Source organism: Sphaeramia orbicularis, chromosome 20, assembly GCF_902148855.1.
Source record: "Sphaeramia orbicularis chromosome 20, fSphaOr1.1, whole genome shotgun sequence".
Taxonomy (NCBI): domain Eukaryota; kingdom Metazoa; phylum Chordata; class Actinopteri; order Kurtiformes; family Apogonidae; genus Sphaeramia; species Sphaeramia orbicularis.
The window spans coordinates 44333304-44345799 of record NC_043976.1 but is presented as its reverse complement, the minus strand read 5'-3'; the positions used below and the strand labels follow the sequence as shown (position 1 = coordinate 44345799).

The window sequence follows — 12496 nt, the reverse complement described above, 5'->3', positions numbered from 1 at the left end:
GTCTTTGTCCTACAGTATGAGATACTACATGAATGTGTGTGTGTGTGTGTGTGTGTGTACGTTCCACAGACCAACATGTTTAACACCTGAATAACCAGTGATGGGCTTTTGCATCTGAGCACAGAGGAGCTTTAAGCTAACACCATCCCTGCTCCTCTGGACTAACCTGTCCAACCCATCTGCTGAACCCACCACAGCGGACCTCTGACTGTGTCCTTTTGGTTTCAGAAGTTCGGCAGTAACCAGTCCAAGCCCGAGTTCACGGTGGACCTGCGTGGGGGGGCGGTGGAGTGGGCCTCCAAGGACAAATCCAGCAAGAAACACGTCATCGAGGTACGGCCCTTAACTTTAGCACCAGAGTCATGAAGGTTCTGCTGGACACAGAAGCTTCGAGGAAGTTTATTTGGACATATCGTTGGTCTCAGAGCAGAATGGACTAAGTCCTGTTTGTGTGGACGTTTACTGTCCTCACACAGATGACTATTGTCATCATCTAACACCTGAAACACCTGACCTGATCTGTTAGGGTTAGTGTTAGAGTTAGCGTTAGCAGTCAGGGTAGGCATTAGGGTCAGGGTCAAGCATTAGGGTTAGAGGTCAGGGTTAGTGTTAGCGTTAGGGGCCAGGGTTAGCGTTAGGGTTAGGGTCAAGCATTAGGGTTAGAGGTCAGGGTTAGTGTTAGCGTTAGGGGCCAGGGTTAGCGTTAGGGTTAGGGTCAAGCATTAGGGTTAGAGGTCAGGGTTAGTGTTAGGGTTAGTGTTAGCGTTAGCGTTAGGGGCCAGGGTTAGCATTAGGGTTAGGGTCAAGCATTAGGGTTAGAGGTCAGGGTTAGTGTTAGGGTTAGTGTTAGCGTTAGGGGCCAGGGTTAGCATTAGGGTTAGGGTCAAGCATTAGGGTTAGGGGTCAGGGTTAGTGTTAGGGTTAGTGTTAGCGTTAGGGGTCAGGGTTAGCATTAGGGTTAGCTTTAGCATTAGGGTTATGCTCTGAGGCTAACTATCACAGACCACACCTCCAGTCTGCCCCCTGCTGTCTGACGAGGACAGAAGGGGGATGGTTTTTAAGCATTTAGGCCAATAACATGAAAGGTCAAAGGTCACATCAGTGTCTGCTTTTACTTTATATGATGTTTTTTCCAGTGAGTTTATTGATCTGAGTTTATTATTCTGTGTTCAAATGAAAACCTGAACATTTTTAAGTTCATCCTCACCTGAACTGGAGCTGAGTGTTTGGTCAAAGCACCTTTGAACACAACAGTAATTATGTCTGGATACCTCCTCCTCCTCCTCCTCCTCCTCCTCCTCCTCCTCTTCTTCCTCCTCCTCCTCCTCCTCCTCCTCCTCCTCCTCCTCCTCCTCCTCTTCTTCCTCCTCTTCTTCCTCCTCCTCTTCTTCCTCCTCCTCTTCCTCCTCCTCTTCTTCCTCCTCCTCTTCCTCCTCCTCTTCTTCCTCCTCCTCTTCCTCCTCCTCCTCTTCCTCCTCCTCCTCCAGCTGAAGACCCGTCAGGGAACAGAGCTGCTCATCCAGTCTGAAATTGACAGCGTCATCAATGACTGGTTCCGGGCCCTGACTGAGACCATCACCACACATGTGAGTGGCCACGCCCACCTTCATGTTCACCTGTGTTAGAGCACACACACATGAAAACATCATCATATGTGTGTGTGTGTGTGTGTGTGTGTGTCCAGGCCTGGGAGTCTGATGAGGCCATCGAGGAGGACATGCCTGAGTCTCCAGGAGCAGAGAAACAAGACAAAGAGAAAGACCACCGAGACTCAAAGAAGAACAGGGGTAAGACCACCGAGACCATGTGACCAGGACCGCAAACAGCCTCACATCAGTGGGACACAAATGAAATATATATATATATACATATATATATATATATTTCATATGTGGTCCTAAATCTGACCCAGATCTGGTATTTTCCAATGTGACTTCAGTCTGAACGTTCAGGTCGCATTTATCCAACCTTTCCGTCATTGAAATGCGTCAAATGTCCCAGTTGTTGGTCGGAGCGGAGGAAAACCATATTTCCTTCTGTAAACACATTGTGTGTCTGCGTGGTCTGGTATTCCATCAGGACCTCTTTAGTGCATGTGGGTCACTTCAGGGTCACATTCAGTTCAGACTCAAAACTGATAGAAGTTGCATTTAATGTGGAATATGAACCAACACACAAACAAATCAGATTTGACCCAAAAGCCCAAAGGCCTGTATTCAGAGCTGCTGTGACCATAGTAAACCCTTCCAGTGGTGTCACTCTCATCCTGTCTCCTTCAGTGATGAAGACCTCGGTGAGTATGGACTCATCAGACCAGAAGAAAACCAGGATGAAGTTGAAGAAGTTCCTGACCCGTCGGCCCACATATCAGGCGGTGCGAGACAAGGGCTACATCAAAGGTACTGGATCTGCCAGCCTGGACTGGAGCTCCGCCCACTGGACTGGAGCTCCACCCACTGCACTGATCCCAGCTGCAGACCTAACTGTGTGTTTGTGTTCTCAGACCAGGTGTTCGGCTGCAGTCTGACCAGTCTGTGCCAGAGGGAGAACACCACCGTGCCCAACTTCGTCAAAATGTGTATCGAGCACGTGGAGAACACCGGTATGAGCTGCACTCTGAAGCCTGCTGTGGCTTCAGTCGCACTAATGTTCCTCAGGTCACAGACCCATCATCCACTGGACCTAATGTGTGATCCAGAACAGATCTGTGTCCTTTTTGATCAGCTGTGAAACAAATCTGAACAAGATCATTTTCACTTTTTTCATTGGGAGATTTTTTTTTTTTTTTGCTTTAATTAAGCAAAAAAAAATGTTGAATTAAGCAAAAAAAAAAAAAAAAATCTTGAGTTGACCAAAAACATTGTGAATAAAGCAAAAAAAAAAAAAGTTGAATTAAGCAAAACAAATTTTGAATGAAGCAAAAAAAATCTTGATAAAAGCAAAAAAAATTTATTCAATTAAGCAAAAAAAAAAAATCTTGAATTAAGCAAAACTGTTGCCTGAATCCCTGCTGTGCTGCTGAGTTTCTTTCTTGTGGCAGATGTCAGTGTCAGTCCTTCCATAAACAGGAACAGAAATCTGTGTTGGTTTGAATCTAGAATGCTGGTTCCTCCTCTATTTCCTCCTAAATTCTAAACTGATGTGGTTTCCTGGTGTGTCCACACACACACGTTTGGGTTCAACTCTTCTTCTTCTCTTGTTCTAACATCCATCCACATCTGTTTGTTTTGGTCATGTGACTCTAGTTGGACTCAAAGGTCTTTCCAGTACAGTTTTGGGTGTGTGTCCTCTTCAGTATGGTCTCACTAATGCTGCCTCTGTCCTTTGTCTCCTCCCATCTCCTCTTGTCTCCTTCAGGTCTTAGTATCGATGGCTTGTACAGAGTCAGTGGGAACTTGGCAGTGATCCAGAAGCTCCGCTTTGCTGTCAATCACGGTACAACTCCGGTCCAGTCCGGCCTGGTCCGGTCCGGTCCAGTCCCTCCTTTGAACACATGATGGTTCTAGTGTGAGCCGGACCGGGCCCTTAGCGTCTCTGTTCTGTGTCCTCAGATGAGAAGGTGGACCTGAACGACAGTAAGTGGGAGGACATCCATGTGACCACCGGAGCTCTGAAGATGCTGTTCAGGGAACTGCCAGAGCCGCTCTTCACATACGGAGCCTTCAACGACTTCGTCAACGCCATCAGTGAGTGACAGGCGACAGGCCACGCCTCTGCACCACTACGACCAGAGGGGGGTCCGGACCCACCCCCCAGTGAAGACCCACAGCCTCCTAAACACACAGATATATCTGTTTAGGGGGGTCGGTCATTCGGATTTTGTGGAAGAAAAATAAATAATAATAATAATAATAATAATAATAATAACCTCTATTCAGACAGTTCAGGTTCATATTCATGTTATTCACATGTTTTTGTGAAAAGATTGTCTGTGTTTTAGTGTAATTTAAGTTTTTTTTCACTAAAACAAAGAGAAAAATTAGGGTTTTTTTTCATTATTTGTAGTTTATTCTGACAGTGTTTGACCGTTCTGACCCACTTTAGATTGAATTAACCTAAAATGATTTGATCGTTCAGATGTTCCGTGTAACTTGTCTATTTCACTCGTTCATCCTGTGGGTCATATTGGACCCTTTTAAGGGGCCCGTTCTGGGCCCCGGACCACATGTTACACACCTGTGATGTACAGACTATGACCTTTGGACAGTGGTGGGAAAAAAAAGAGTAACTGTGTCCGAGGGCAAATACTGAATAATACTGAGCCGTCCAGTGGAAGGACATGTGTGGGTTTTACTGTTCTCTGTTTGACCACCAGATGGTGCTGTACTCATGTGTCATGTGTGTCTGACTGTGGGTTTATTTGTTTGTTTGTTTGTTTGTTTGTTTTCTTGACAGAATGCTCAGACTACAAGCAGCGAGTGAATTCAATTAAAGACTTAATCAAGAAGTTGCCAAAACCCAACCACGACACAATGCAGGTCCTGTTCAAACACCTGCGGAGGTGAGTACGAGCCCTAGACCCTCAGACAGTCTGCGTCGAACACACACAGCTGTTACATCATCTGTGACACGGACACGTCTGTACGTCAGACACACGACGGACATGAGGGACACTGGCCTCAGCGTTGACTGTTCTATTCCATTATTACATTTGTAATCAGGATACTCAGTCCCAACAACAGTCTGACGTGTGTGTGTGTGTGTGTGTTGAACATTCATCATAGTACATGGTTTCTGTTTGTTTCAACAGGTTCAACTGAACCCTTTTACAGATGTTTTAGACCAAACTAGTGCATTAGTGACTTCAGATTTTTTCAGATGGACTTATTTGTCAATAAAGTCGAAGTCGAGTCGACTTGTCGTGTGATGACATCATCACATTGACAGCGGAGGAACACCACAGACACACAGCTGTTCAACAATGAACAACATGTACTGACGTTCACTGGAACATGAACAATGTACAGGAAAGAGCAGAATAAAAAACTAAGACACAAGCATCAACAGTCCTCCTCAGACATTTAACCAAACTAAACACAGGCGAACACCTGGAATTTTCTGCTTAATTTAACTGAACAACATAAAGTGGAAAAAAGTTCAGACAGCGGCAGAAAAGACACACAACATGTTAGAGAGAAGAGTGCACTGTCTGAATGAAATAAATGAACAGAATAATCCAAACACACTGGCTGTTCAAATTATTCTTCAGTATTGGTGGTGCTTCCATGGTTCACAGAACATTACTGAGACCAGAGTTTAAATAGATCACAGTCAGTTTAGTTCCTACTCTGAGTCATCTTCTGCCTTCAGTCTGGGCCTTGTGCTAGTGATGCGCGGGTGTTTTTTTTTTTTTTGACCCGCTTTGTGGAATTTTTTGACCCGCCCCACAAATAAAGTGAAATTTTTTGGACCCGCACCGACCCGCATCCGCTGATCCGCGCATCACTACCGTTCACTGCGCTCCATGTTTTCATGTAGAAAGATGAGAGTATCCACATGCGCTGAATGACGGCTCAAGCGCTGTCGGGTGATGGAAGGGAGAGAGAGAATAACACACGACTGTCGACTCCAACAAAGAAACGTCGACTTGTGCCACAGACGTCGATGCGTCAACAAACCGACTTTTTCAGTTAATGCCCTAGACCAAACCACTGTTTATTTTCCAAAAGCACGACCAATGCCGTTATTTTATGTAGGTATTTTAAAGTTAAATTTTAGACGTATATTTTGCTTATTCTTTTAAATTAGCCTTAGTCAGGCTTTTTTGGTTCCCACCTGACCCAGGGCCACCACAAACTGATTACACCTTATGTATTCATTATAAAGTACTCCATGTGTCACCCCCCCCCCCCCCATCCCCCAGTCTCTCTATATCTCTATCGCTCTCTCTTTTCTCCTCCTTTACTCTCTCTCTTTAACCCCAACTGGTCCATGCAGTCGTCCATCCTTCAGGAGTCTGGGTCTGCTCCAGGTTTCTGCTGTTAAAGGGAAGTTTTTCCTTCCACTGTCACCAGTCACAAGTGTTTGCTCCTGGAGGATTCTGTTGGGTCTCTGGAAACTTGATTTGATTCTGATTTGAATTGATAAAGCACTTTGTGACTCTGTCTGTGAAAAGTGCTCTATAAATAAAATTTACTTACTTAGTTTTTAGTTGATTTTAATGTATTCATTTATTTATTAGTTATTTATTCTATTGATATGGCTAATATGGGTCCTCAGTAACAAGTTTCGTTCTTTCTTTGTGATGGAATGATAAATAAACTCCTTTGAATCCTCAATAAAATGGCACAGGTTTAACTCAAAGTCGTGTTAATTATCAGTATATTGTTCTCTTATCTTGTCACGCCCTTATTTTAGTTAAACCCGTCTACTTTTATCTAAACTGAAGTGAATCCTCCGTTAGTCCTTATTGTTTTGGATCCCAGAGCCCTGTTAGAACAGAAACACCTGGATTCAACGGGTCCACAGACTGATGTAGAGCTGCAACCGATTAATCGATTAGGTGCTTGAAGTGAACGCAAAAATTCCTGATTTGATTAATCGACTCGAATTGATTGAAGGGAAATATTCTATTTCAGTTTTCCTGAATTGAAGCTTCTTTGTGCGTCACAATAAGCGTCCGTGTGAAACACAACAGTGGAACCAATGTTTAACAGCAGAGAAATGAAGGAAACAAAGCTTTGATTCAGGAGAACTGTGGTTGAATGATTTTTTTTTTATCACTTTGAATCGATTAATCGGTTGCAGCTCTAGACTGTTGGACACAGACTGGTGGACATGTAGTGGATCAGTTGGACAGTTCTGATCTGAGGATAATTATATACATGTATGTTGTTTGAGATGCATGTGAGGCTGCTGTTCACCAAGTGATGCCCAGTGAACACACACACACACACACACACACACATTCTTCAGCCAGGTTAAACATGTCTTCCTAGTCCTGTGGAAGCTGCAGTAATATCATATGTTCCCAATGACATTTGCCTAGGTTTCCAATTTGCATTTATATGGCGCTGTGTTTGCTGTAATTCAGTAACCTATGAAGTGTTGTTTCTTCAGGAAATTTATAGCGTGACATTCAGTGTATGGAGGTGTTCGTATATCAGCAGGCGGATTTAATCTTCTTTTTTTTCTCCCTTCCATGAATATGTTATTGTTTTGTGCATCTGTATGCACGGATGTAGATTCTATTTAAAAAGCCTATTATGCTCTTGCCTGGAGCGTCGAACAGCGTTCCCAGGCGTGTGTCGCCAGGTTCGCTGCAGCCGCTCCGTCTCAAGGCCCGGAGATGTTGTACGGAGACAAAAGCAGCCGCTGGAATGTTGTTGTTTTCTACATGAAACCCACAAATCTGCTGTGAGCCGCAGCCACGTCTGACTCATTGTGTCTTTAAACAGGAACTGTAACGGATCGGACCGTCTTTTGGTTCTTCTGGGCTGTTTGGGCTCATTTGTCTCTGTGTTGCGCCCCCTAGGGGTGGTAAAAACCCACCCCTAACACTGCCCCTCCCACCACCACACAAACAAGCGGGATTACTAATGAGTATGCTAACATCTGCGGTAGCTATGGGGATGGAACCATATGAAAACTTCAAATCACGGTGACTGTGACCAAAATTATCACAGTTATCATTATTATCGTGGTATTATTGAAACTGTGCTCAGAATGTTCAAAAAGTACTTCTTCTTCTGTAGTCTTCTTCATCTGTAGTCTTCTTCTTCTTCTTCTGTAGTCTTCTGTAGCCTTCTTTTCTGTAGTCTTCTTCTCCTTCTCCTTCTTCTTCTTTGTAGTCTTCTTCTTCTCCTTCTGTAGTCTTCTTCTCCTTCTGTAGTCTTCTTCTCCTTCTCCTTCTTCTGTAGTCTTCTTCTCCTCCTTCTTCTTTAGTCTTCTTCTTCTTCTGTAGTCGTCTTCTCCTTCTTCTTCTTCTGCAGTCTTCTTCTTCTTCTCCTTCTCCATCTTCTTCTGTAGTCTTCTTCTTCTGTAGTCGTCTTCTTCTGTAGTTTTCTTCTTCTTCTTCTGGAGTCTTCTTCCTCTTCTTCTTCTGTAGTCTTCTTCTGTAGTCTTGTTCTTCTGTAGTCTTCTTCTTCTCCTCCTTCTTCTCCTTCTTTAGTCTTCTTCTGTAGTCTTCTTCTCCTTCTTCTGTAGTCTTCTTCTCCTTCTTCTTCTTCTGTAGTCTTCTTCCTCTGTAGTCTTCTTCTTCCTCTTCTTCTTCTGTAGTCTTTTTCTTTTTCTGTAGTCTCCTTCTTCTGTAGTCTTCTTCTTCTGTAGTCTTTTTCTTTTTCTGTAGTCTCCTTCTTCTGTAGTCTTCTTCTTCTGTAGTCTTCTTCCTCTTCTTCTTCTTCTGTAGTCTTCTTCTTCTGTAGTCTTTTTCTTTTTCTGTAGTCTTCTTCTTCTGTAGTCGTCTTCTTCTGTAGTCGTCTTCTTCTTCTGTAGTCTTCCTCTTCTTCTTCTGTAGTCTTCTTCTTCTTCTGTTGTGTTCTTCTTCTGTAGTCTTCTTCTTCCTCTTCTTCTTCTTCTTCTGTAGTCTTTTTCTTTTTCTGTAGTCTTCTTCTTCTGTAGTCGTCTTCTTCTTCTGTAGTCTTCTTCTTCTTCTGTTGTGTTCTTCTTCTGTAGTCTTCTTCTTCCTCTTCTTCTTCTTCTTCTTGTAGTCTTTTTCTTCTTCTGTAGTCTTCTTCTTCCTCTTCTTCTTCTTCTTCTTCTGTAGTCGTCTTCTTCTTCTGTAGTCTTCTTCTTCTTCTGTAGTCTTCTTCTTCTGTAGTCTTCTTCTTCCTCTTCTTCTTCTTCTTCTTCTGTAGTCGTCTTCTTCTTCTGTAGTCTTCCTCTTCTTCTTCTGTAGTCTTCCTCTTCTTCTGTAGTCTTCTTCTTCTTCTGTAGTCTTCTTCTTCTTCTGTTGTCTTCTTCTGTTTTCTTCTTCTTCTGTAGTCTTCTTCTTCTTCTTCTGTAGTCTTCTTCTTCTGTAGTCTTCTTCTTCTTCTTCTGTTGTCTTCTTCTTCTGTAGTCTTCTTCTTCTTCTGTAGTCTTCTTCTGTAGTCTTCTTCTTCTTCTTCTGTAGTCTTCTTCTTCTTCTTCTGTCTTCTTCTTCTGTAGTCTTCTTCTTCTTCTGTAGTCTTCTTCTTCTTCTTCTGTTGTCTTCTTCTTCTGTAGTCTTCTTCTTCTTCTGTAGTCTTCTTCTGTAGTCTTCTTCTTCTGTAGTCTTCGTCTTCTTCTTCTGTAGTCTTCTTCTTCTTCTGTAGTCTTCTTCTTCTTCTGTAGTCTTCTTCTTCTTCTGTAGTCTTCTTCTTCTTCTTCTGTAGTCTTCTTCTTCTTCTTCTGTAGTCTTCTTTGTTTTTTAGAGCATTCCAACACCACCTACAGGCCTGGCATCAGTACTACCTGGTTTTCAGTGGTTTTGTGTGGACGCAGATATTTCTTGAAACTCCTTCGTGTTTACAGAACACTTAAACAGATCGGATAGAACAGCTGTGGTTCGGTTTGGACGTAGATGAAACCATCACTGTTACAGCCAAGCTGTTTAATGAAGGGACAAATCTGACAGAGCTGACCTTTAACTCTCATGTTCCTCATCTCTACCCCCACCCCACCCCACCCCACCCCCTTCCCCTCAGGGTGATCGACCACGGCGAGGCCAACCGTATGACCACCCAGAGCGTGGCCATCGTGTTCGGACCCACGCTGCTCCGACCCGAGACCGAGACGGGCAACATTGCGGTCCACATGGTCTACCAGAACCAGATAGTGGAGCTGATTCTGCTGGAGTATGAGAGCGTCTTCGGCAGGTAGAGGCCGACGGAGGACCACAGCGGACCGCCGCCGCCACCACTGCTGCTGCTTCCACTTTTTTCTCGCCCTTTTTTTCAGACTGAACAGTGCTGTGGACCAGTGGGAGAACAAACTCATTCATTACAGTTTACAAAATGTTGACAAGACGTTGCACTTACAGAGTTTTGGAGCTTTTGAACCCGGCGCAGATCAGACCCACATTATCGGAGAACCTGACCCGCTTTGTGAGGGTCCGGGGCGGTGGCGGCGGCAGTGGGACGTGGGTGTGGTTTTGGGTGGATTTAGAGCATTATTCAGGTGTTTTGACGTACACTGGATCCATGAGGCCAGTACTGGACCAGAGGAGTCCTCTTCTACTTCTGTGGCATTAAACGGCTGACGGGCCTGCCGCATCCGAACCGGAACTGGAACGGGTTTTTGTCTTTTGTTTTTCTTTTGTCGTCGGTGTTGTGGAGCTTCGTCTGTGACATGAACGCCCTCTGTGGTTATCGATCAGGTTGGAAGAAAAAATCAGTGTTACGTGAACTAGACCACAGGTGTCAAACATGCGGCCCGGGGCCCAAATCTGGCCCGCTAAAGGTTCCATTCCGGCCCTGCAGGATGAAAGTGCAAAAATGAACCTGAACAGTCCAGGTCGTCCAAATCCTTTTGGTTCAGGTTCCACATACAGACCAATGTGATCTACAGTCAAAATAACTACACAATAACCCATAAATAATGACAACCACAAATTTTCTTTGTGAAAAATTATGTCGAAAAATTGAAGTGAAAAAAATAACATTACACTGTGAAAATATTTACATTTACAAAACTATTCTTTCACATTAAAATGCAAATAAATACATAAATAAAAACAAAGATGAACAACCTGAAATGTGCAATTTGAACAATATTCTGCCTGTTACTAAATGTTTTGTGCATTTATGGATCCACTGTGATCTGGAGTTGTGTTCATAATAAGAGATGGAATATTGTAGAAATTGTTCAATTTTTAGTTCCAAACTCCAAAATTTGAACATTATTCTGCCTGTTACCAATGTTACCAAATGTTTATGTAACATTGTGTGTAAATGTCCATGTATAAATAATAAGTCGAGGCATAATATTGTTAAAATTGCACTAATTTTTCAAATGAAATTTCTGTTTTTTTCAGGTTATTCACATCTTTTTTTGTGAAATGTTAATATTTTCATTGTTTAATTGTTTTTTTTTTGTACTAAAACAAAAAGAAAAACTTGGATTTGTCATTATTTATAGTTTATTAAGTCATTATTTTACTGGTTCTGGCCCGCTTGAGATCAAATAAGCTAAATATGGAACTGAACTAAAATGAGTTTGACAGCCCTGAACTAGACTGTCTTTGATTCTGTGCATAAAGAAACCAGGCACTTGGATGAACTGGAGCAGTGTTAGATGGACCCCCCCCCCACCTGAACCAGTGTTAAGCATCGACTCTGTGGAAACAGACCCCCCTTCTGTTCATTAAACTCAATGGAATAAACCCTGAGCAGGTGCTTCTTTGTCTTTGCCACTTTGTACAAATGGTGTCGTGTAGTCTGCCCCCCCCCCCCCCCCCCCTCCTGGTCATGGTCGTCCGTCCTCCTTTAATGACGCTTCAGTGTTGGTTTGTGGGCTCCACGGGGGCCCCTGGTGTTCCTGGTGTGTGGGAGTGCATGGGTGGTAGAACGCAGACAGGAGCCGTTAACCCTTTCAGAGCTCCTGGACGTGAGATGTTGACCGGCGTTGGAGTGACGGAGCTATGGACACGTCCACGTATGTGAACCTGGATGTTAGATGTTGACCGGCATTGGAGTGACGGAGCTACGAACACGTCCACGTATGTGAACCTGTGGAAACCGCTCTGAGTTTGTACATTTGACTGAAAACAGAACACATGGAGAAAAAAAAAACAATGCTAAAAACATAAGACTGTTCCTTTAGTTTGAAGGTGTATCTGGAGTGTTTGCGCATGGTCAGCCGCACATTTGAATGTAATTTTCAGGCTAACTGCTGTTTGTGAAGTTGACATGTCGAATAAAAAGAAAGTAAACCCAAACACTGGTGTGACGATCCACGTCTGTTTAAGCCTGAGACAGGATTTGGTTTTCTATTGGACTGGCTTCAATCTGTAGCACTTTGACATTCCACTGAATGAAAAGTGCTTTACAAATGCAATTTATTATTATTATTATTATTATTATTATTACCTCTGCCAGGAGGTATTATGATGACTTTGCTTTGTGTGTTTGTTTGCTAGAAACTTTAGGGGAAAACTCATCCAACCATCTTTACCAAACTACCCACAGATAGGCCTAGGCCCTGGGACCAACCCAACCAATTTTGGGCCAAGTGGGCCAAAGTTCAAGGTCACAACATCTGCAATTTTCTGATCTCTCATCACTGAGCAGTTTTCCAAAATTCATAAAAAATTCAAAACGACTCCGATTAGCCTCCAATTGGTTCCACCTGTAGCTTAGAACAATATCTTGTATCTGGCACAAAATTGTCCACATCCACTGTGGAATGTGGACTCTGTGGACATTTACATTTAACATTGAAAATCCCATTTACCACACATTTAAAATTAGAACTCAACAAATATTGATTGGAATTGAATATAAGTTGACATACACATGACTGGTACCAAGCTTCAGCTTCTCTTAAAATTAAAATTCAATAAATAAAAACAAACTACAGACCCCCTGTACTAAAGACC

The 12496-nt window shown here is 43.2% G+C and overlaps 1 protein-coding gene and 1 long non-coding RNA gene across 6 annotated transcripts in view; both read left to right on the top strand.

Moving 5' to 3' along the window:
• LOC115411424 (rho GTPase-activating protein 12-like) overlaps positions 1 to 9937 on the top strand; it is an 86414-nt gene extending 76477 nt beyond the window's left edge. For 3 of the 5 annotated variants that reach the window (XM_030123540.1, XM_030123538.1, XM_030123542.1), the window contains 9 exons: positions 229 to 333; positions 1488 to 1586; positions 1685 to 1787; positions 2280 to 2399; positions 2504 to 2602; positions 3358 to 3435; positions 3552 to 3686; positions 4396 to 4501; positions 9606 to 9937. In XM_030123540.1, coding sequence (XP_029979400.1) covers positions 229 to 333; positions 1488 to 1586; positions 1685 to 1787; positions 2280 to 2399; positions 2504 to 2602; positions 3358 to 3435; positions 3552 to 3686; positions 4396 to 4501; positions 9606 to 9780 — 1020 coding nt within the window. In that variant the 3' untranslated portion in view covers positions 9781 to 9937. The remainder of the gene's footprint in view (positions 1 to 228; positions 334 to 1487; positions 1587 to 1684; positions 1788 to 2279; positions 2400 to 2503; positions 2603 to 3357; positions 3436 to 3551; positions 3687 to 4395; positions 4502 to 9605) is intronic. The other 2 variants (XM_030123539.1, XM_030123541.1) reach the window with 1 other exon arrangement.
• Positions 9938 to 11123: 1186 nt separating this feature from the next.
• On the top strand, positions 11124 to 11834 carry LOC115411426 (uncharacterized). Its single transcript, XR_003934211.1, has 2 exons — positions 11124 to 11220; positions 11289 to 11834. It is a non-coding gene; the product is annotated as an uncharacterized LOC115411426 (long non-coding RNA).
• The last annotated feature ends 662 nt before the right edge of the window (positions 11835 to 12496 follow it).